This window comes from Struthio camelus, chromosome 17, assembly GCF_040807025.1.
Source record: "Struthio camelus isolate bStrCam1 chromosome 17, bStrCam1.hap1, whole genome shotgun sequence".
NCBI lineage: Eukaryota > Metazoa > Chordata > Aves > Struthioniformes > Struthionidae > Struthio > Struthio camelus.
This window is the reverse complement of record NC_090958.1, coordinates 8,299,970-8,323,682: the sequence shown is the minus strand read 5'-3', so window position 1 is coordinate 8,323,682 and position 23,713 is coordinate 8,299,970. Positions and strand designations below refer to the sequence as shown.

General features: G+C 42.1%; 1 protein-coding gene and 1 long non-coding RNA gene across 24 annotated transcripts in view; one reads left to right on the top strand and one right to left on the bottom strand.

The window, feature by feature from the left end:
• Nucleotides 1-23,618, bottom strand: part of SFI1 (SFI1 centrin binding protein) — a 49,056-nt gene extending 25,438 nt beyond the window's left edge. For 15 of the 22 annotated variants that reach the window (XR_011135152.1, XR_011135151.1, XM_068911379.1 and 12 more), the window contains exons 1-19: nucleotides 22,349-22,427; nucleotides 21,628-21,712; nucleotides 19,393-19,587; nucleotides 18,235-18,306; nucleotides 15,875-15,985; nucleotides 15,468-15,562; nucleotides 13,778-13,895; nucleotides 13,419-13,521; nucleotides 11,973-12,129; nucleotides 11,037-11,198; nucleotides 10,520-10,590; nucleotides 9,218-9,310; nucleotides 8,664-8,761; nucleotides 3,577-3,658; nucleotides 2,408-2,586; nucleotides 2,093-2,168; nucleotides 1,585-1,680; nucleotides 1,105-1,181; nucleotides 270-372 (exon numbers count right to left, since the gene is read on the bottom strand). Coding sequence is in view for 20 of the 22 variants with exons in the window: in XM_068911379.1 (XP_068767480.1) it covers nucleotides 270-372; nucleotides 1,105-1,181; nucleotides 1,585-1,680; nucleotides 2,093-2,168; nucleotides 2,408-2,586; nucleotides 3,577-3,658; nucleotides 8,664-8,761; nucleotides 9,218-9,310; nucleotides 10,520-10,590; nucleotides 11,037-11,198; nucleotides 11,973-12,129; nucleotides 13,419-13,521; nucleotides 13,778-13,895; nucleotides 15,468-15,562; nucleotides 15,875-15,985; nucleotides 18,235-18,306; nucleotides 19,393-19,587; nucleotides 21,628-21,647 (1,908 nt within the window). In the remaining 2 variants the exon portion in view is untranslated. Of the gene's footprint in view, nucleotides 1-269; nucleotides 373-1,104; nucleotides 1,182-1,584; nucleotides 1,681-2,092; nucleotides 2,169-2,407; nucleotides 2,587-3,576; nucleotides 3,659-8,663; nucleotides 8,762-9,217; nucleotides 9,311-10,519; nucleotides 10,591-11,036; nucleotides 11,199-11,972; nucleotides 12,130-13,418; nucleotides 13,522-13,777; nucleotides 13,896-13,974; nucleotides 14,091-14,851; nucleotides 14,977-15,467; nucleotides 15,563-15,874; nucleotides 15,986-18,234; nucleotides 18,307-19,392; nucleotides 19,588-21,627; nucleotides 21,713-22,098; nucleotides 22,162-22,348; nucleotides 22,428-23,061; nucleotides 23,157-23,568 lie in introns of those variants that run through there. The other 7 variants (XM_068911376.1, XM_068911384.1, XM_068911377.1 and 4 more) reach the window with 6 other exon arrangements.
• On the top strand, nucleotides 3,827-14,130 carry LOC138061415 (uncharacterized). Of its 2 annotated transcripts, XR_011135154.1 has the most exons (5): nucleotides 3,827-4,226; nucleotides 4,378-4,575; nucleotides 6,193-6,309; nucleotides 9,160-9,327; nucleotides 13,995-14,130. It is a non-coding gene; the product is annotated as an uncharacterized lncRNA (long non-coding RNA). The 2 variants fall into 2 exon arrangements; XR_011135153.1 differs by having other exon boundaries at nucleotides 3,827-4,575.
• Nucleotides 23,619-23,713: the final 95 nt, after the last annotated feature.

Here is a 23,713-nt window from a genome sequence, read left to right as displayed (position 1 = left end):
CTACTGTACCGTATCAGATTACTTCTTTCCCTTCCTTCTAGGAAAAGGGGGTGGGGGCAGGGAACGGAAGAGAAAAACCATGAGCTCGCTGCAGAGATGCCTGCTGAGATAAACTAGAACGAGAGTTGGGACTTTCCAAGTGTTTAGACTTTTCTTAGTAGTGGCTTCTAGATGAAGTTAGGAGCTTTGGTCCTTCTAATTGCATTACCTGACCTCTGCCTGAACTAGTATTTCTTCCTAGACCTTGGTATCGACTATACAGACCCTACCTTTGACAGGATTGCTCTCCTGTAGTGCTCATCTGCCCGAGCAGCTGCCTTAGCTTCATGTACAAGAGCAAGGGCGTTTTCTCTCCATGTATGCAGCAGCTGCCTGAAGGCAAAATGGAAAGAAAAACATTAACAAGGATTCTCACTTGTTCTTACTTCAACACAACATTTGGTATCCTCCCACTCACTGGGGAACCAAAAACAGCTGCCTTCATAAACTCAGTCTTGCAAATCAGCTTCTGTTTCTTCAGGTCTCTACTGAAGAGAAGGCAGCGCAAAGGCAGAATACACCCATAAATCTAGCACCTTAAGCAGAGTCAGTCCCGCTTTGCAGGTGTATAGCACTAAAGAAAAAAAAAAGCCATCAGGTAGCTAAAACTAAAGCAACTACAACCAATATACAGTGGCTATTACCTTTAATCACTCTCCTCACTATAATGTAAGGCAGCCTTTACATGTTCCAAGATGTATTAAGGCTAGTGCAGTCAGAATTCATCTGCTGCAGGGAACACTACAGTTTACTGCCTGGCGTCTTTCACGGGACTGAACAGAGATAAGCTCTGGCAAATGCAACAGGCGCAGTCATCACCAGGGAGAGGATTTTGGAACTTGATTAAAGAGACAGTAAAAAAACTAAAGCATAACAGTTGGCAATCCAGTGAGAGGTTGACCTGTTTTAGTAAGATGAGCCGCAGAAAAATAGCAATGCTGTGAAGAGACAATTCCCAGTACCAAATGCTCAAAAATTCACAAAGGTGGCAGCGAAAGAGACAGAGTAATTTGACTGCAGTGCAGTCACTTCCCTCCCATGCTGCACAAGGAAACACAGGCTTACCGCAGCAGCAGTCTAGCGTGTTGTTTCTCCTTTTCAGCTACTTGGTATAGAATGCACTGTACGTTATGCTGGTAACTCTGCAAGAAAAGCAGTGAGAGGTGAGACTTTCCTAAACTGCCAGTACCTCTGAGGAGAGAAGACCTCTGGAAACTCTTAGCAGCAGCTTTAGAGTACAGGAAAAAATGAAGTTGCAGCCACTGGAATTGAATGCTGTTTTTCTGAGATGCAATAGCCATTATATGCCAGTTAATGATAGCTATCACATACCCTTCACCAAAACCACAAAGTTACATTGGTTCTTTTACTTCAAAAATCAATGATAAAGCTCACATAACCCTATCTAGCGACAGTAGCTCCATTCTACCTTGCACGCTTGGTGTGTAAGCCACTAGAGTGAAACAGTGTGGCAGTTCTTCAGTTCTCACAGTCAAGCACACATAGTTAAGTTCAATAAAGAAAACAGCATTCTCTCCTACCTACCTTCCAGGTTGCCAAGGCTTTGCCCAGTAACGTGTGCTGATAGTGCATGTCTGCTCGCACCAACTTCTTCCATTTCTCACACTGATGTCCCACATACTACAAGACAAAAAAAAACAAAAAACCCCAAAACCTGTGACGTGTGCAGAGCTATGAACTATCCACCATGGCCTTGATGTCCATGCTGGTCTACAGACCATGCTGTAAACTTCTAACTTAAGTAAAGCTTTGAGAAGGCCATGCACAGTATTGGCTAGGAACAATTCTATCACGCAAACTCAGGTTACATTCCCACATAAGCCTCCCAAGCTACAGTCCTGTCCCCTGTCTATGGACATCTACCCACAATGAACAGGTTTTATTCACCTGGGAAGAGAGGAAGCTCAGAATGACTAGTATTTAAAATAAAAAAAATCCTTTAATTTTGTTCCTAAAGTAGCCATATAGGTAAAAAATAATCTCAGCATAACAAAAAGGATTCAAGCTTTTCCCCATCTGTTAAGTTTCTCACCTTTCTCCACTTGTTCCAAGACTGCTGCAGACACTTGGAATCATGAAATTGTAAGGCTTGCATCTCCTTGAGCCTCCTAAAGGAAAAACAATTGAATTTTCTCTTACAGTGTAACTCACGTTAGCGAACCCCTCCAGCACAGACATGAGTTCACACTCGCTATTTTCTGTAAGTCACGTGCTGAGAGAAAGACAAACTAGTAGATTCTAAAGCACAAACAAACAGTCAGAGTCACTGTGAATTAAATACTGCTTTGTCAAAGCGGGCTGCCACAGGGCCAATCCAAAGAGTTCTCCCTTTTGAGAAACTTCTTACTCTGTTTTTCTCTCCTGAGTATTTTGCTTCCACAGACAGAAAGCCTTTAACAGCAGCACATAGCTGTAGTGTTCTCTGGCACGAACCAAGCCCTCTTGTTCCTCCAGGCACGCAGCTGTTCTTCTGCGCCAGAAGCACCAAAAACCAACCAACAGTTGCCTCTCAAAATGAAGTACAGCCTATAATGGAGAGAAGAAAGCAATGAATGCATGACACAGGCCGCTTAGAAACAACAGAAGAAGACAATTCTTCAAAGGCAACAGGCATAAAACTGTCCTATTATTTTTACCCCTCCTCCGCTCAAGTTGAATAACAATGGACACATGTCACCTGTCATAAAAGCCCCCTTCACATGAGTTTTTCTGAGTGCATTCTGTAGGTACCTGCTTGTGTGGGCGGAGAAACCATTACCAGAAAACAGCAGGCTGGAGAGAGGAAAAATATAGGCTGATAAGTAGCATGTGAAAGTCTCTGAAGAACTGATAAGCTCCGGAGACTAGTCCTGTTGAATTCACAAGAACTGATAAACTTGGAACACAAAGAGTTGGCTGAATCTGCACAAGGCCACCAGCAGACGCTAACATCAAAGGGTTGCATAACTTGGACCACATCAAAGAAAACAGTGGCTGCTATAAGCAAACAAAGACTACAGGATTATATATACACCTGATGAAACAAAGGACCCCTGGCGGGACTTTCTGACCACCTAGAAGCCACTTGTGTGTCAGTACAACTCTCTGCTTCTTAACAAACATTTGGGGTTGGCCTCCCAACTGAGGCTTCAACCACACAACAAAGGGAGAGAGAGACAGAGAGAGTGTGCGTGTGTGAGAGAGAGAGAGAGAAAGAGAGAGTGAGAAAGAGACAGAGAAAGAAAGAGAAAGAAAGAGAGAGTATGTGTGTGTGTACACGCACATATTGTGTGAGGGAATAGTGAATAGTTATCTACTGTTAATAATAACAGCTTGAGCCTATTACTAAGAACAGCTTAATTTTGAAAAGGTGTTCTAGTAAACATTGCTTGTGATCTGCATCTCCCCCAACTTGAGAGCCCGACCACGGAAAAGGGAATTTGCAACACCATCTCATGTAACTGATGTTCACAGATGGTGACTAAGAAATCATCCCCTCTATTTCCTGATCAAGGCCAGACAGAGAGTTACATTTACCATCTTCTCTCCCATTCGGTACTCTTGCTGCTTGCATGCCCCCAGCCACCACATGTCAAATATCTTTCTCATCAACACCTCCCTGCAAGCAAAAAGGGGAATGTCAGCACGAGAGAGAACTCCTTTAGACAACAGGTTGATGTTTCAAAAGACCTATCTGTCTACATGTTAAATAGTTACCTGATTCTGAGTCATGCAAGCCTTTTTTTTTAGAAATCAGTGAGCTATATATCTTCATTATTCTCTGAGTTAAACAAAAAAAAAAAGTGTGGTAATTAGCCCACCCCCTGAAACTCTACCCAGAACACATAAGATTAATTATTTCATTGAAGTTATTAGAACCCCTTGCTTTCATTCAGATCATTCAAAAGATTCTAATTTCTTATCACTTCATTAATTTTACTTACTAACACACACACACAGAAAATTATAAAATAACCTTTAACAACTTCTCCACTATAAAAACAGCCTACTCCCTCCTCCCTTGGAAATATTTTAAAGATCCTACTCTCTACTTTTTTCTTTTTTTAAACAAACATTGTAATAGGACTTGTAAAAAGTTATGGCAACAAATAATAAAGAGCAGCAGTGTGGCCTGATATCAAGAATGAATGGATTCTACCAAAGTCATCTTCTATGAACAAGATCAGGTTAGCTGCCCTGCTTCTTTCCCTCCAGGTGAAGATAATGCTTACTTGCTAGTCTGCCTCCTTCCCAGGGAGACACAAGTAACTATTATAAATTACTAGTCCAAAGATGCAATATATATTTGGGATTGAGCACCATATCTCTCTCACACAGAGCAAGCATATGGTAGAAATGTCCTCGTCCAGAAGCCTGAGCTACTGCCTAATGGAAATAATACCCAGCTCAAACTACATCAGCTCTTTCTAAAACTCGGTAATGTGAGTGTACTAATTGGACTGCCAGCAAGTCCCAGCCCTTCTCTAGTCTGAAGAGCCCTGAAAGGTATTTTGGACTCCTACCAGGTAGTTTTTGGTAAGTAGTTATTACAGTTAATTACAAATTTATAGGTTGGTAAACAACATGAGTTAAGGAAGTCTTCCTAGAAGGTACTGGTGGCTGCCAACAAGAGTGTCTTTGATCCGTGTACAGTCACAAATCTGAAAATTGATAGCTCTTCTGGAGCATCTCCTGGGTCTGACCACAGATGCAGCAGTTGGGCACTGACTGGTAGGACAGTATGTATGTGCATCAGAGACAGATGTGGAAAGCGATCTCTGGAAAGCCACCATGAAAGTTTTATTTAGGCATAGGACTGGCTGGGAAGCACTCTCGGACTTCTGAACAAGGATCATGCTTCTTACGATTCCTTCTTTTGCATTCAGAAAAGTTCATTTATACCCGTTTAAAAGACTAAAAACTGCACACAAAAATATTCCTGACTCCTGGAATCAAGGTATGGCTACAGAACCCAAGAGAGGCTTTGAACCATCTGTTCCTCCCTTCCCTGGTGAGAGAGGTGCAAGTTACATTGCAGCAGTTTCATGCTGCAACTCATCTTCACTGAGCTTAAACCTCCTGGGTCTTTGAGCCTCTTCTCCTTCTGTCTCCAGAGCACAAGCTAATGCACCACAGCTGCACTCTCACATGAGTTGGAAAAACTCCTAATTGCTTGCAGAAAGGCAGCTGCTCTCATTACTCAGTCTGCCCTCCAAATCTGCTTGTGAATCTCTCGAAAAGTAAGCCGATTTCTAAGGCAAAACAGGCTTTCTCCAGTTTAGTTTTCAACTGTGAAGGCAGGCTTCTGATGACAGAAGCACATCAGTCTAAGAAACACAGGGTGTGACTGACCTCTCTAAGTGAAAGATGCAAGGTCTCAAGCCTGCTAGGAAAGAAGATTCAATGTTAAAGAACAGGTTTTTCCCAACTTACACAGGAAGAATGGATGCGAGGAGGGCATCCACTGTAAGAGTATATGTCCAAATACAGCCTTTTTCAAGGGAAGCAAACTTTTTGTTAGTCTTCTAATATAGAAAATGGGAGCTAAGGTTTAATATAGCATCATAGTTCTACCTGAGGAGGGTCAGGACTGCATCCACAAATAAGACTACAAGCCCAGTCTTTATGAAGTCTTACACAAAAAAATAATTAATTTTTCTCTTTTCCATCAAAATTGTTCCCATCTGATTTCCATAATGAACAAATACATACTCCTGTATCTTAAAACTCCGTGCATAGCCTCCATAATATACCAGTAAAAGTAATTAGCAATTAATATTGTTCTTCTAAGACAAAGGCTAACAGTCCAGTTTTCAGAGGTGATGAGTACCCATAGCATCCATTTATTTCACCAGAAAACAGAAATGCCAAACATCGCTGAAGAAGAAAGATTCCTAGTGATTTTGCTCAATTTTACACTGTAAACCAAAACAATTCCAGCAGTTGTAATTTATTTATTTTGGTGCAAGGCTGCAGTTGTGAAACATAACCAGTATAATCATTTTAAGTCTGGGTGCTTTTCCTATGAGTTCCAAATTGGTCTGGGAGCTAAAATTAAAGCTTATGGGAACACCTTGTCTATTTCATATTGAATCCAACTGCACATACTGCAACTGACTGTAAGGTACCTAACCAAAGTTCTTATTTCTTCAGTGACCTCTGAGCAAGAGCAAAGTGATCCTGATGTCAAGACAACAGACAACCAAATTACAAACAAGCAGCAATCACTCTTGAAGAAATCTTTCCAGTGGGCCTCTCTATTTTCATAAGGTGATCTAAGCAAATCTTATAAAACCTGTAATTTGTTACTTTGATGAGTTTGAGAGCAGCCCAAAATGTAATGCACCATCTGCCATATAACATCTGCCAAATCTCATTCCGTAAGAACAATCGCTGTACCTGTGGAAGCACACTGCCATTTCTTTCATTTCTCTCCAGTGCTGTTCACAGTTCTTAAACTGCTTCCATGTCTGAATGGCAGCAGGCAAAATTTTATTCCCCGAATGCCTATCAGCTTTGACATACTGCATCTAAACGGAAGCAACCAACTTTATTCCATTTCAGAACAACATTTCCTCAATCTCTATCTCCCAGGGAATTAAGAACAAGATTGTCTGAAATAAATAACCCTAATAAGCTTAGAATAAAATTACTGACATTTGGCTTTAAGTGTTGGATTCTAATCTTGGAAACAGTGAACACTTCTCTTGGGGAATGAAACTGAAAACGAACAGCACCTCATTAATAAGTGATTGTGGTGATATAAGTGATAATAAGTGATATGAGAAGCACGTATTTATTTAGGTTGGGTATTCAGTTGCTCATTTATCCAGTGCTACGCACAGGGATTACAAACATTGCTAACAAACTACAACTGAGGCCCTAAAATTAGAAACAAAATGGGGACAAAGCCAATGCCTAGTTTTCCATTACTCCAATAAGGACAGAAGGTAAAATAAACCACCCAAGTGGCACCTAATTTACACATGAGCAAATAGAAAACTATCCTTAACCAAAATCAGTTTTCTTTTTGTTTCTTTAAACTGACTAAACTGCAGAACTGTCTCCAATTTCACATTCTTTTTAACCTTTCCTTCCCAAAAAACAGTCCAAATGATATGCAGCGCTCTGTTATCCACTTAAAAGACACCCAGCTTCACACTGAATCTCATACTGAGGCTTAAGGAGACTACCCTGAAGTAGTCTTTATAATGTAAATATCATCAGAATTGGAGTACAATTACCCTTCTCAACTAGTAATTGCTGGAGCATCATCTGCCCTGGAGAGCAAAATAAAAGCAAGCAAACAGTCCCCAAAAGATTCAGAGAAAGGTGGTAGCTGACTGCGCCCAACAGTCAATGCTCAGCAAAGCCATGACCAGCCATGGAGCCCACAGACAGTAAAAACTACTTAAACATTGGAGAGATTCTATATCTGCCTGAATTTTCTCCACTTGACATTCTCTAACGACAACTTGAGAGATCTGTGCAGTAACGATGCTCCGAAAATAAATGAAACAAGAATCAACTCTAACTTAGTACCAAGTACATCACTCCTCACCCATAGTATTAGCCTCTCTCAATCAGGAAAAGTTTACTACTTACAGCAAACTTTGCTGGGAGGCTTAGAAGAAATGAGGCACAGAATATACCTATCGGGCCACTAGGTAGTTGTCTGATCTGTAGAAAATCAAGTATCTTCTTGAAGGCAGGCCGTGCTAAACAGAAAAAGAGCTTCACACGTAAGTACGCATGGCAGAACGACGTACCGCATCCTCCCATATTACCCTGAAGCTAACTTAAACCAAACAACTCTATGTGGCTCCTTGCACCGATATACTAAATTCGGACCTCCTAACAGGTTTAATTTGAGAGCAGCAACACAATATTATGGCTGTAGAGTTTTCGGTTTCAACTCTAGCCCCAGGATCTCTCTACCTTACAGCAAAACATGCTGTACTGCATAGCACAGATGTATCTTGCAGAGGTCTCATTCTCCTCTGTTAAGCTTCACCCAAAATCAAGAAGGTTCCAAGTCAACATTCAGAATATTTGCACATCCTGCAATTTTGGAACGGGCTGAAGGAAGCATTAAGAATAAATGGACAGAAAAAACACCAGAACCACATATATATCCTTCCAGCTTCATCGCAACTAACACAGGTACTCCCCACCAAGCTCCACGGGTCAAATGTAAAAGCTTTTTGTCTGCTTTGTTAACGTTGACTTATTCCTAGGACTAAACAAACTGAGCCTCGGGGCAGGGGGGGAGGGCGGGAGAGGACAACCAACCAACCAAACTTACCTTTACTCTTGCAGAGCTAGCGTACGTGAGCCACCAATGCAGCAGCAAGCCTTTTGAGCCTTGCATGTGCTCGTGCTCCAACCTACTGCTATTACCAGTAGGACTTCCAGGTTTTGTAGCTAATATCAACAAGGCTCATAGCTATAAGCAAGAGGTGTAATTTGTCCATTCTTCAAAAAAAAAAAGAAAAAAGAAAAAAAGAGAGAGCGAATTGCTCTCAGGATGGTCAAGCTCCTGAAAGCGTTTCCAGATTTTAAAGCAGAACCAAAGGCCTATAGGCCCCACATCTGTATTGAACTATGAATATTTCTCTGCATACCTGTAATGGGTATGAGCCACGGATGTTGAAGCCTGCTGCTGTTCCTCCTCCTTCTCTTCCAAACGAGACTTCCAACGACTCCAGAAGTTCTGCAGCACCTGAAGAAAACAGAAAAGATAAGAAAAATATAGATAATGAGAGAGGAGAAGAATACAAAGAAGGAAAAGACTCAATAGCCTACTGAAACTGCATTCAGGAGGCAATTCTCGTAGCATGTTGCCTTGCTGCATAAAACAAAGCAGTGTGAAAAAGGTCTAGGAGCTCGGTACTTTCCTATTTTCCCTATCCAGGATTAGAGCTATTTGCTCCTTGCAATGCAAAATGAAGGGACACTTGCTATAAATTTTTCTGGCAAAAGAAAAAGTCATGATATACATAGGAAAACAGAAAACTGAACTAACGTGCCTAAGACTGAGAGCTGATTTATGCAAGAGATTTTCTGTGGCTGCTAGTAATTAGGAACAAAGCCACTGATTTGACTTAATGTATTTTGCAGGTGAAGCCAAGAGGACAGCTCAGGAAAACTCTGATGACGACAACAAAATCAAACTCACTGTGACTTGATGCTGACGGTATGCCAGATTTTTTCTCATTTGCTGAAGACGAGCATTCATGACATTCTGCCGAAGACCCTTAAACCCAAATTGCTGTAACAACAGGAAAGGTACGCAACTTTCATGCAATCCAAATCAGTAAGTGCTGATCACTTTAGATAGGTCTGCTCCTTAAAGACAGCTTACATTTGGTGCACAAGACTCCAGGTCAGTGCTCCTTGCTATAGCTGTGGTTTTTGATGTTGTCATTGACACAGCTATGCATCAGTTTCTCTCCACAAATTATCACTTTTCCAGCTAAACTAAAATTCCCTTCCGCCATCCCACAGTGAGCCATCTGACTCTTTATTCAACTATCAACACCACTACCTAAATCCTTTCCCAAACTATCTTTTCCTTTGATTGAAGATTCATAACTTGCTCCTTATCAAATTAGAAAAGACCTACTTCTCTTCCAGGCCTCCTCTGCACAACAGAGAGAGGATTAATATATTTTAACAACTGTATTTCTTTTTGACCACAATTCTGTAATGTCTTGATTCAACGATGAACAGTGACTCACACAACACCAAATATGCATCCTGCCTTGGAGTGCTCTTACAATCACTAACATTTTCAAACTATAATCCAGCAAGGTTTATTGCCATTCTTGTGATAATCAGTACTGAGCTAAACCAAAAAAGCTGAAGGCCTTGTGACCACCTTTTAAACAGTCCTCAAGGATTCCTTTCTTTTTTTGTTGATAAAGATACTTAGTCTTAACTCACTGCATATGCACAAGATATCTTTGAACTCTCACGTGCAAACAGCATGTGTACATTACTAGACAGGGAAGTACAAATAATTCCTGTAGTAAAACAGTGTAAAAGCAGAGAGAAACATCTGGGGTAGCAACGCACAATGGAGGTGAAGAAAATCAACAGGGTATATCACGGGGAAAATGCCACTGCATGGTGAAAAGGTCAGGAAGCATGAGAGCCCTAAACTGCCAAGATTAATTTGCTGCTTAACCAGTTTCCTCATGGGAAGAAAAACTATTTCAGAGAGTAGACTAGTTTGCCCATATGGGTTCAAGCAGCCATCCATATCTTTCTCTACATGAAGAATGGAAAGTCTGGCAGATTCTGCAGTAGTTGGGATCCAGAAACCTGATGTCTGATCTGAACTCGCCACGACACAGAGATGGTGCATTCCCCACTTAACAGCCACACACTGCTGTTAGTATTAAAGGCACATTGCCAGCCATAACTATCTGAATTCTCTTCAGAGCCTTTTTCACCTGAAGCATAACGGTGCCCTTACCAACAAATGCCGCCTGCGGTGTTTTTCAGCCAGCTCACGCTGCCAAGCTTCTTCCACACACAGCACAACATCTGTCACTGAGCTGAAGTATCTTTTACATGGAAGTGCCCATCCTCATATATACAAAACCCTCCCCCAAAGACAGGCACTAAATCTCTATCTCAATTTGCTTCAATATTTCAATTTCCTACACTGTTATCTGTAAGGAGATGTTTTGATTACGATCAAAGTTTTTAGGTATTGCTTGTTTACCATGACACATTTCTGATTCACTATTAACTGAGGAACTCCTCTCCAACCTTGAATTATCTCCTGCAGATCTTAGCTGTCAACAGGCTAACTTATTGTAATGGCAACAGTTTTAGTAATTGCTAGTATAGCCTTACATACATCTTTCTAATGATAATATATTTGTCAGTAATGTTACTGCATGACATTCCCGTTAATTAACTGAATCCTTCCCCTGGAGGAATACTTTTCTCCTATCTCCACTAGGTACTAAATACACAAAGGATACAATGCTTCCAGCATGCAAAGACTCTCCATAAGACAATCTTTGCTGCTAGTTTTTCAATGCTCTTTTGGTGAGCGTGCGTTCTTCTCCTGCACTCCCATGACAGCCGCCAGCCTGAGAAACACTGCTGGACTACCCTGCCTTGGTGATGCTCCCAAGCCAGCTCTAGAAAACAAACACAGAAATTACTCATGACTTGTTCAATTCTGGGCTCATTTATATCAGATCATGGTCACAACATTCAAGCCACAGGTTCTCAAGTGACAGAAGCTCTAACACTGGGAAGTGATGATAAGAACTCACAGTAACATTCAGCTATGGACTATATTCTTCCTTTCATTCAGGAAGGCAGTTTTAAAGCAGTAAAATATCGTATTGTTTTAAGAGGGAAAAATTAAGATATTATGTCACTCATTCAACATACACAAGCTTGCTTCCATTTTAATCTACTGCTACTACTAGTTTCCAGATACTCAAATTGGATTCTCTTCCGCTACCACAGATCAAGAGAAGTCACACAAGCGTCTAAACTCAGCCCCGTGACTTTAAGGGAGAAACAGAAAGAACACATCCCATATCAGTTTTATTTTGTCTGATTATCAAGAAAATCCACATATAGACTGATCGATAATAGTCATGAATACTTCCTTCTCACAAGTATCTCAGAGAATAATCTGCAACGTGCAAGTCTTGGCCAAAAGAACAATAAAGCACTTCCTCTTAGACCACATCTATCCTCTTGCCATATGAACAGCAAGGGATTGTCTCGATAGTTCAGTATACAACCGCACCAGGCCAGTGACAGTGGACAGTAAGTCCAAGCCACATCTTACCAGCTGTTGAGCTAGCATTTCAATGTCTCCTAGAACAGGAAAAACACCACTATGCCCTAGCAAAGGCTCACGCCCAACTCTGTCCTAACTCGCCATTTTCACTCACCATTCCGATGTCTCTTTGCTCTTTGGAGGTTTAAGTATCCCAGCCATGCCTTCATGCACCTCTTCAGTTTCCAGTGCTGATGGTGAGTTACTGCCCTAGTCTCCTTCTGCTTCTCACTCTGACTGTATAAATACAGCTCTCTCCACTGCAGCCAAGCCTGACAAATGGGGAGGAAGGAGAGTAAGGAAAAAGAAATGGACAAGACTGGGGAAGTAAAAGTAAAGCACAGGAGAGGAAGAACACACAGGCAATAGGGAATTCCACATAAAATCTAAAGGTGGAAGCCATGAGCAATGAGGCTTCAAAATAATAACAATAAATTCTTTAAGGTAGTCCAAAGCTAATAATGAAATTCAATCTATGGGTCCTGACCCGCATCCTCTAGGATGCCAATTTTATTCCTCCTACATGTATCGCCTGCCCTCCCACTCTACTATGCCCAAAAGAACACCAGCATAGAAAAGGCAGGGAAACAAAGAAGGTCAACATCAAACTTCAAGATGCTCTAGCACTTCCTCCATTAAAACACCAAAATAGTACTTTTGGAACAATGGGCTGTCAAGTAGTATTTTCATTTAAAGGAGAATCATATCTTGAGATACAACAAGGTTTTCCAAATCATGAGATTATCTTGTTAGGAAAATAGAGACCTCAAAGAGGCAGTGCTGCCATCTTACAGTGAAGGCAGAATTAAATACCATCACTTGACTTTTTTAAAAAACGTGGATAAAAAGCTACAAGACTCTCTAGCAAAGGGCTGATCAGCTCCAGGTAAAGAAATAAAACCACATCATTTTCACTTTGACTTCAGAGAAGATGAACCATTTACTGCAGAAGCCGACAGCCTCTCAAGAATATGAAATGCAGGATTCCATTTTCTTTCCCCAAAAAGGAGTTAAACATGCTGACAGAAATTCATTAGGACACAGGAAGTACTGTCTTACAAAAAGGCAAGTTGCTGTCAACCAGCTGATCATTATTATCTTGCCTCCTATCAAAACCGTAGACTGGACTTCTACGGACTTCAGAAGTCTGAGTGAGCTGGATGTGACTGCCTTTCACGACCTGCCCAAAATGCCACAGCTCCAAACTTGCAGACCTATTCATTTCTTTTACCTCTTATTTACTTGTGGCTAGTTCTTTAGTGAATAGAACTCCGACACGTTCATTATTATCAAGCACTGTATAAAACAAGAATAATTCCTTTGGTAAGTCGTCTTCTTAGCTAATAAAACACATGGATCCAGTTTGCTCTGTCTAGATTTCTTGTAAATATTTTTTCTTGTAAACATATTCTATTTAGACCTGCCTCCATCATAAATACTGTAATTTGCAAAGAAAATGAGTATAAGGCCCATTTTTCATTTAATCTGCAAGGTACTAACCACCTCTGGGTGCAACTTAGGAATGTTAGGAATGCTCATAGCCGGAGCTCTTAGGACTTACTCGAAATTGCAGGCTCTGGGCCCAATGTTGCAGAGCCAAAACATTCCTTTTACGTCCAGCACAGTTCTGGCAGCATCGCCTTCTCCACACTGCCCATGATATGCTGCCAAGACAATGTTACAGATATGTTTAAAAACAGTTTCCGTAGTTTGGTGCAAAAAAACCATCTTCCTCTCACTGGAAAAGGTATGTACCACCTAATCTTTTAAATTCACAGGCTACAGGTAAACTAGGAGAATTCAGACAAAAAAAAAAAAAAGGTAGAATAAAAACTCAGTGAAGGAAAAGATCACAGAATACAGGTAAAAGCCAGGGTGTTACAGTCAATGCCTCTCTGCCGGTTTCAAATCTATTCTTACCGCAAACAGCTTCTTTCCCTGAATGCCAGTGCCACAGACTGCATTCTGTGTTTCGTCCTTCGAACATCAACATAAACCAGCCAGCGTTGCCACGTCCAGAGCAGTTTCTGCTGATTTGCTGTGCATAAGAGATGACAGCATTTTAAGGGCATGCAAGAATCTGTCATTTTTAACAAGCCCATAACACTACTTTTTACCCATCTCTCGTTCCTCTCAGCCCACAGTGACACCTCGTGGAAAATCCTGAAATTACAGCCACTGGATCACGACTTGCTACCATCTACCCTGGCTGAGGGTTTCACACTGATGGGAATCTGAAACACTGACAACATCACGCAGCTAGCTCAGAACAGTGTGAATTGTCAGATTCAGGTATTGGTACTATGCTTTCTCTTTTAACTAAAATTTGTCTTCAGTGCTTAAAAATATAACATATATGTTAGTATAACAATATTCAGTTTAACAACCTTATTGAATAAGATTTACAAAATTTTACAAGATTTTCTTTGGTTCTTGTAAAAAAAAGTTCATCAGTAGCTCTTCAAGAGTTATCCTCTCTCCATTACAAACACATAAATCACCCAGAAACAAGATAAGTTTATTTAGCAGGCTAGTCACAGCCAAAAACAGAACATTTCAGCCTATCACTTAATGCAGTACACAGCATTGTCTCCTTACAACAGTCTGGTTCATCAGAACTGACATCACGGAAGCAAAGTTATTAGGAAGAAATCATCCAAAAACATGATTGATTTTATGCTATTTCAACATTTACACTTAACAAAATATACACTTTACTTTTTTTAAAGGGTTCTGGTGAATAAAGTTTTAACCTATGCTGAAATAGGTCCCTTTTTTTTTCTCTGTTTTTTTCCCCCCCCTTTCTCCCTGACACCCCACCCCAGGTAACTCAGTAATACCTCTGGTCTCACTCACTGAGAAAGGGAATCTAGCTAGTGTATTAGTTTGTTTCAAAAGGTCCCAGTCTGTATTATATTTCAAGGCTACCTTGATGTGCAAAGATACCAGTTACTTTATCATTTTGTTCCATCGTGATCTGCAAAGTAATTTCACCTCTAAGAAGAAAAGCGTCTTCTTCCCCATCAGGGAAATAGATATTCTGTGAATCTGAAGGAAGTTGCAACCAATACAGGCAACTTCATCAATAGGGCAAATCCACTGCAGAACAAAGAACCTACATCACAAGACCAGTGGTGCTTCTAAAGCTTAGGCTTTCTTTCAATTGCAAGTACACGCTGAAAGGAGTAAAGAATATAGATAAAATGCATGCAGTTAGGTTCACCACATGGGAAATCAATATATAATTTCTATAGTCACAGTTGACACAGAACTCCAATAACATTCTATTCCAAATATCTATTTGAACGCACACACACACACACACACAAACAAACATGCAATTCAAAGCAGATGGAGTGGCCCTTAAGCTTATTGATTGGCTTCCCTAAATAACTATATAGCTACACAGTACAGGGCATCAAAAGGAACCCCCTCCTGCCAGTTTTAGACAGACAACCATCTGTACCTAAGAGCATTACGGTTCCATAGGATGAGGGAGATAAACGTGCACACACATGCAAGGGAGAGATTCTGTGCAAATATCTCCCTTGGAAACTTCCATCTCAATGCATCCCCAAATAAAGGTAGTTCCTGTCCCTTCTACGCTTACCATCGGACTCTGCAACATAATTCTTATTCCTCTTTTCTTGTTGCTGGCATATATAGGCTCTCCAAGCCTTGAATATCAGGCTGTAGAGGAAATATCTGGAAAATTTAAGAGAGTCATTCAATGAAATCATTACCAATGCCTGTAAGTAGCATTCCTTCAAGTTCAGTTACACTCTGAAGATATGCCAGATAGGAAATTTTCACTTTCTCCTAGGACAACAGAAGAGTTTTGTACGAAAAATGTGGAAAAAGAGGGGAAGAAAAAAAATGAAAATAAGCAACAAAGACATTGCTCTTAGCCCACAGGAACTATTGGTGTCACTTGTTTGCTACTATTCACAACTCCTTCACAACCTAGGGAAAACTTCACCTTGCTATATACACACAACAGGAAGTCATTTCACACACCTATAATGGCAATCGGCTCTGAAGATTAGCTGCTTCTCTCTGCAAACAGTCCACCACTCCTCCTTCCACTCTCCAAAAGCTTTTTGAAGACTCTTCTGGTCATAGTAGCATCTAGGCAGTTTGGACACGGAAAAGATTTGGACGTGGAAAATACTGTAAAGGTTTCCAGGTTGATAATAAACCAGCTTTAATGAAGATTGCACCACCCCTTTTCCAGTCTTGTCTGACTGGCCTAACAGTATCTAACTGCATGAAAAATGCAACCCTTCCGTGACGCTTTTCTCCAAGACTCTAAGAAGTACGACAAGAGGCAATCAGTTTAATGCCTGTAAATGTTTCACATAAAATCAAGGAAAGAAAGACAGATGTTGTAAGTGACTTGCCAAATATCAGAGACCCAGCTAACTTCAGCCTATGAACAACACATCTTACATGCTCAGTTCGGTGTTTTAACCATCAAACATCTAGCCCTACTGACAAAGAATCATATGTCTATTTTCCTTGCTAATGTTATTCTTTGCTATTTTAGCATAAGATATTTTTATTTTACATACAGATATTAACTACTTTGGATTTTATAATGTTCTCATACTTCCATTGTGTTCTTCGAAACAGCATGCTGATCCTAACTCATCCCAAATTAAAAATCTTCCCAAAGAACACTTAAACAGGCTTAAGAACTCCTTCAATTCAAGTTGCTTCTTTTCTATGCTAAAAATGAAGCTGTTTATCTGTCCCATTTACCCTCTCCTTCCACAGGTTAAACTAGGCACAAATGGATTTACAAGTCACATATGGCCTTCAAATCCTTTAACCCAAGTAGAGCAGCCTCTGCTTTTATACTTAAATTTAATTATCACACCTGACTGAGTAAGAAGTGATGCTACATTTCAACTGAATGGTGAACAACTGAAGATTAACATAGAGAAGGGTCTGAATGATGGAAGTAGGATTTTGATTACATACCTCAAAGGATAAGATTTTCTCTAAAGCCATCATTTTTTATCCCAAACAATTTATTTATTTTATGTATTTATTTAATATTCTCTCAAACAGTTTTCCATGTGGTCAAAATGACCTGGCCAACATTCTAAGAACCTGGAAGTCTCACCTCTGGAATATGAATACTTTCCAAAACTTTCTCATCTACTGGTATTTTTGATGGAGATAAGAAAAACGAGAGGACCCATAAAAACACGCAAGCTAGCAACAAAAAGCACACAACAAGCCCAAACTCACAGCCTTTGCTCACACCAATACCACTAAGCTTAATGAAGTTGCTCATATCTGTAAAAACAGGATTAGGTCCAGAATACCTAGATGTCCCTCATTACAAACACATAAAAATTCTCTCACAAATTGCAATTCATAACTACCTACCCCAAGCCAAGTTGTTAAGTCATTCCAAGCACTCAAGCAGAAAAAAAAAGAGACAAAAGAAACAAGAGCTATAAGTTAACCTTTTGGACTTAGTGCACTAACAGAACATTTCAAATAAAAGCTGTGGTGAACTAGGGACTCTCTTAAATCTAAAAATGCAATTAATTTTTGCTGATGTCCCTGGCTGAACTTCAGAAAAAAATTTTAAAATGTACTTCCACTCATCCTCAAAAAAAAAAAAAAAAAACCTCCTGAATTTACACAATGCCAAAGCAAGTAATACAAATTCAGTATATGGGATAGCAAGAATACTACAGTTTTCACAGGACAATTTCCGTTTACCAACTAAGGCAGCCATAGTCAGGATACATTTGATACTGTAGAACGAAATGGGATAACTAAGGGTCTGAGCTTACTCTCATTGTAACAAATGCAGGTCTTTCCACTGGGAACTGCTTCAGTTCCCAAGGGTATGGTAAAACAAGAATGAACATGCAAATTAAAACAAAACAAGAAAAGAGTATCCAAGTGTTGATTTTCAGTAGCTGACAGAACACTAACGCCAGAAACGAAATGCCTGACAGGTATTTCAAAGTCAGACAGATGCAAAGCATATATAGCTATACATTAAGAACAACACTGCAAACTTTTCAAGACTTATCTGCTTTTCAGACTATTTATAATTTTTACAAATTGTTAATTTTAAAGTAGATACTGCAACCATATCCCTAATTTATAGCAAGAACAGCTCAGCTTCACAGAGAACCACAAATCCTCTCAATTTAGTAAGTAAAACTTAACCGTGATCATTAAAAACAAACAAAAAGCAGGAGCAAGAGAGCTATTTAAAGGAAACCTTCAAATGATTTTAAAAGACATCAATATATTTTCTTGGCAACCAGCGTTCTCTTAGCCCAACTATACAGCACTAAACCACATCCAAAAAAAAAAAAAAAATCGATCTCTGGAACTTTATCTACCTGGCTTTGGAAGGGAGAACTTGTCCAAATGTCTTTTCTGCCCACAGATAGAAGAATTTCCTTGCTAGGTATCTGGAATATAAACAAAGGTTACTTGTCTTTTTTACTCCTCCTTGGTTATATTTTCAGACAGCAATCTTAAAAATCAGGACTTTCATGCTAGCTCCAAAATAACACTGACGGTCTGTTTTATAAAGACCAATGCACATACATAACATTTACAGCCTGAAAATAGTCCTTTAACAGGACTATTCACTAAGCATAAATAGAGACCAGCACATCACTGCAGGATGGATTTGGGACATGCTTGTTTCTGAAACCAAGATAGCCGAGATGTCTTCCATGCAACCACTTACACCCAGTGATTCTAAAGAGCAGGCTGCTGATTAACTGGGGTGCCTTTATGCCATTTAGAAGAAAGGACATGAATGTTTCTCTGAGATCAACCAGCTGAGTCAAAGTTACATTCCCGAAAGAGCTAAGCCACTATCTAGTGTTTAGCCCTGAAACAGGGAGGTCCTCCTTCCTCCTTCCTCCCCCGCATCAGTTCTAGTTTTCAGTAAGCTTCTCCAGGATCCAATCCGGCTTGCTAATATGTGGTTATGATACTATCCTCCTACCCCCCTCTTCTTTTTTTAATGGATTCAAGAGCTAAATTGGCTCACAGAGGGCCCCAACAGGCATTAAAGCCAGTACAAGGTATTTCAGGAAAGCACATAGCCATGAACAGGACTTCCCTCTTGCAGCATACCAGAGCTGCTAGATCAGCTCAATTTGTCCAATCAAATTGTCCAATCAAAACCAAACTTAAATCTCTTTACAGTTACAGTCCCATCTTTGTCATGATTCCGTCAACAAACAAAAGGAAAGAAACGCAACAGCAGGGAAAGACTAAAACATTATACTTGACGGTCTCCAGGAAAGCACATTTTTAAATAGCCATTTTTAAAATTTACATTAGAAAGCCAAAAACCTAGGAAATCTGACTGTGCTAACATACATCCTCAAGTCATCACAAGACATTTTCAGAATTTTTGGGCACCCTTGTGAGAAAAACCTTTGCCTTAGCCCTCAGTTATATCATTAAAAACATCAGAACTCTTGAAGAGAACTATCCCCCTGCTCCTTTGAGTGAAAATTGTGTTTTGGTCTTATCACCTGATCTGGAGTTCTTTTAACCTTCTTCCTTGATTGCAGATACACCCAACTGGACATGGACTGTGATGACCCCCGTTCTGAAATCGATGTCCAGCAGATCGTGGAGCAACACACTGACAAGCAGCAGAGTGACCAGCTGCATGCATTTTAGGTCTATGCAGTTGTTGGGTTGCACGCATCTTCAGAGATTTTGAACTTAAAAAGGAAATAAAAGAAAACATACTGTGTGTAAGACCCTGTTAATTGTAAAGAAGCGGCATCATTTCTATGGATTAACCTATAACAAAGCTATACAATCACATAGAGAAACTGACAGCTACCCAACGTTACAACACATTTAACATCTCTCTTGTCACGCATTATTCACTAACTTTATTTCTGGAATCGTAAGGCCATTTCCCCATGAACGGCAGTAAGTCAGATTTCAGAGCAGTCATGTCACAGACAGTTCCTTTCTCCTTTAAAGTTGAAATGAGAAAGAACTAAAATGCATTTGTGCTTCCCCTCCCATGTACTTATATACAGTAAAAATTAAGGCTTTTACAGAAAATAATAAGACTTAAATGTGTTTTTCTGCCTTTTTTTATTCTTGAACAAATCAAGCCGTTTTGTCTACTGCTGAAAAACTCTCTTGAGGACTACAGAACTGAGGTGAGGATTTCTCAATGATCACTTTAATAGGAAAGCCACTTACACATGCAGTCTGTTTACAAGGAGATCTTCCCTAGTTTTGCTTATACTTGCATCAGTTATGTTTTTTCTTTAAGAAAAAAATTACTAAAAATCCCTTCCTGTCTTCATATAGCCATCATTAAAAAGCAAAATTAAGTACATTTTTCCATTATGCAGTTTATTTTGAAGCCTAGCTCTAATTTGAAAAATAACATTTGAAAAATGTTTTTACAAATTCTAAGTATTTTGCCTCAACAATTTTCTGAAAACAAGCATGATAAAAAAAAAAACTAACCAGATAAAACCTGTTGAACCAGTTGTATTGAAGCTTCTTTCTCAAAACAAATACTGTCACCACCCTGAAAATTTGCACATTAGAACCACAAAAACATTCTTGAACTCCTTAACACTCAACAGAAGAGACAGTCTGAAATCTCATCCCAATAATCACCTGAGGAGAGCTAGGAAAAATATATGGCTGCAGCCAGGAAAAATCTTGGTCCACAGTTATTGGAATAATCCACACTAATAGGTCTCAGGAGTTCAGCTGAACACCAATTCAAAGCATTCACAATAAATTAGAAAAAAAATTCCAATATTAGTTAAAATCTCATAGAAGAAAAAATAGTACTCTTGGCTCATTCCAGCAGGCTGCAAGAAGCTAAAACAAACCTAACGAAAGAAAACAAGACCTGTAGTTTGCCACAGAGATAAATTCTTGTTCCCCTATAAAATATCATTTTGATTATTTTCTGAAAGAGAAGGGCCACATCTGGCAGACAAGAGAATTCTGTGCATGTCAAGATGTGCAGCTGAGGCAATTGCGTGCACTTTTGAAGAAAAGAGTTTCAGACACTTTTTAAATTATGCAAAATTGCTTCCAGTACATTTCTTGCGCATTTCTATTAGACCCAGTTCCCTTCAAAACCTTCTACTCTATTCCAAAGGTAAACTTAGTCTGATCATGCACACAGCTGCAACATCACAGAAAACAGTAAAAATCAAGCATGGGTGGAACATGTAGAAGTTTGTATTAACAAAAGTCCAGGGCATGTGAATATGTAATGATTTTTCAATAAACATAATTTATAATAGATTATTCCTAAATATCAAGAACCGTATGTGAGAGCTATTACATATATGCAGTGACGGCAACCCATGCGCTTGAGAATTTATGTGAAGTAGCCAAGAAAAATAAGGGTTGAAGAAGGATCATTTCCCTTTTTTAAGTCAGGAAATAAAAACATGTGAAAGATAAGAGAATTGCTTAATATCACAGAGGAAATTTGTGCCTGGGCAAGCAATTGTATCCAAGTATCTTATGACCCAGTCTAATACCTGAAGCTCAAGAACTTCACTTTTGTATTTTAGCGTTATGGTAACATAAACCACAAAGGTAATTCCCCCCCGCCAAGAGGTACATTTTCTGATTAAGAGTCTTCCATGGAAATTAATTAAAAAAAAAAATCTTAATTTGTTTCTGTGCCATGGAACGCATAAGTTGTCATAATGAAAATAATACGCCCGAGTCCTTTAACAAAGCAGCATCTTACTACTGCTTACCTGCTCTTGCACTTCTCCATGTTGCCTACAATTCCCAGCCTGCAGTAAACAAGCGCACTCTCTGCACAGGAAGGTTGTATGTTATCTTGGGACAAAGCATAAATTATTTCTTGTTATTTCTGATGTGATCAAATCCCATCTATGCTAATTTCACTCTGCAGCTCTTAAAAACGACCTGAATTCCCCTCACCCACCCTGCGCGCAGAGTATAGGGCAGATGTTCAGCATGAGCAGCGTCCCCCTGCACGCCCAGGCCCTGCGGGCTCCAACGGCCCTGTGCCGGCAGACCCTACCGGCCACGGACAGCGGCAACGAGCTGAACGCTAAGACCACAGCAGCGCCTAGCTAAGCAGGGCCGTGACTGGAAAAGGGCTGTAAACTGGCCAAGAGGCCCTAAGCTACGTACCCGCTGTTTCCAAACCATCGAGGTGTGGGAAACCTGCTACCTACGCTAACTGATTCCTTTCGTACCTCCTCGCGTCGCTGTTGTTTACAGACGCTACCCCCTCCCTCCGCAAGCACGCGAGGACGAAGAAAACGAAACCCTCAACACCACCCAGGGCCAGCCCAAACCCCGCGGACGGCGGGAAAACCGGCTGCGGCTGACGCAGCACCCCAGCGGCCCCCCAGGGAAGGAGCTGCCCCCCCCGCTCCCTCCTCCCGCCCTCCGCACCCCCTCACGCTCCCCCCCGCCCCCCGGCTGCCGCCGCCGCCGCCTCACCACAGCGCGGGCAGCAGCAGCAGCAGCGGCGGCGGCGCCTCAGCGCGGCGCGCGCCGCCCGCGCGCAGGGAGAGGGGGCGGGGCGGGGGCGGGGCGAGCGCGCAGCGGCCCCCAGCAGGCGGGAGGGGCGGCGGCCGCCCCGGGCTCCCGGCCCCGGTTCGCCGGTGGCCCGGGTTTTCTGTGGGAGCGGCTGTGCTCCCTCGCAAGGCGCGAAGCAGGAGGATCGGGGCGTTTATGGAAGCTAAAGCAAGGCGAGAGGCCCTTCAGGGCCCCCCGCGGCGCTCGTCTCGGGAGCGTACGCGTTACGGCGTCAAGTTTCCAGCAGTCGCAGCGCTGCCCTATTCGTGCTACAGCACTTAGGTCTGTCAGCTACGGAAAGACTGAGAAATGTTTGGTTTTGTTTCGTTCCACAGGTGACCGCACATATAATCTTTACTACTGACGTTTCAGGCAATTGGCAAACAGACGGACAAACCCCCCGCCCGTTCTTCAGCAGCGCTGCATGTGCTCCCCGTGCAGCTCCGTCCAAGGAGTTTGGGGCATGAGGGGCCTTAGGGCCCCCGCCCCGCTCCTCGCTCACGACCTGCCGGCAGCCCCCGCCCCGGCTGCCCCGCTCCCTCCCGCGTTTCCCCGCCTGCTCTCCTGCCGGCACGCCAGCTTGCACCGAGCGGAGGTGGCAGCCCGATAAAGTGCGTTTTAAAAAAAAAAAAAACCTTCTGAAGGGCTGTGCAGCGTGTAGGCCACGGCCTGGCTCGTTTTTTTTTTAACGTACACTTCACTGTTTTAAAGGGTAAACCGCCAAACCCATGCAAAAAGGGCTACGAATGGAGGCGGGCGGTATGTGTAGTCCTTTCCGGCTCGTCCCTTCACCGTCTATGCACGCGCGCTCCTTCAGAAAACAGCCCGTCGAGGCCGTTTCGCCGGGCGCCCCCCCGGCGAAGCCCGCACGGACCGAAAACGAAGGCGCCTCGGCTCCTCCGAGCGCGGGAGCCGCCCTGCGCCCGCAGGCACGGCGCCGGGAAGAGGAGCGACCCGGGGCGGCCGGGCGGGCCGCGCCGCTGTCAAGCGCGATCGCCGCGGCCGGGGCCGAGGCCCAGGCCGGTCCCGCCCGCCCCGGGCGCATGGCGCCCCCCTCCCCCCCGTCCCGCCGCCTCCTCCCCCGCGGGGCTGCCCGCGGCGCGCGCCTGAGGCCCCCCCGCGCTGCCCGCCTCTCTCCTCACCCGCCGCCGCCGCGCTGGCCGCCACAGACGGCGGCGGGGCGGCCGCCTCCCCCCCCGCCCCGCGGCGCCCCGCCAGGCCGGCGGCGGCGTTGCGCTCCCCGCCGCCGCCGCCCGCCCTTTCCAGTCAGGCGCGGCGCGGGGAGCC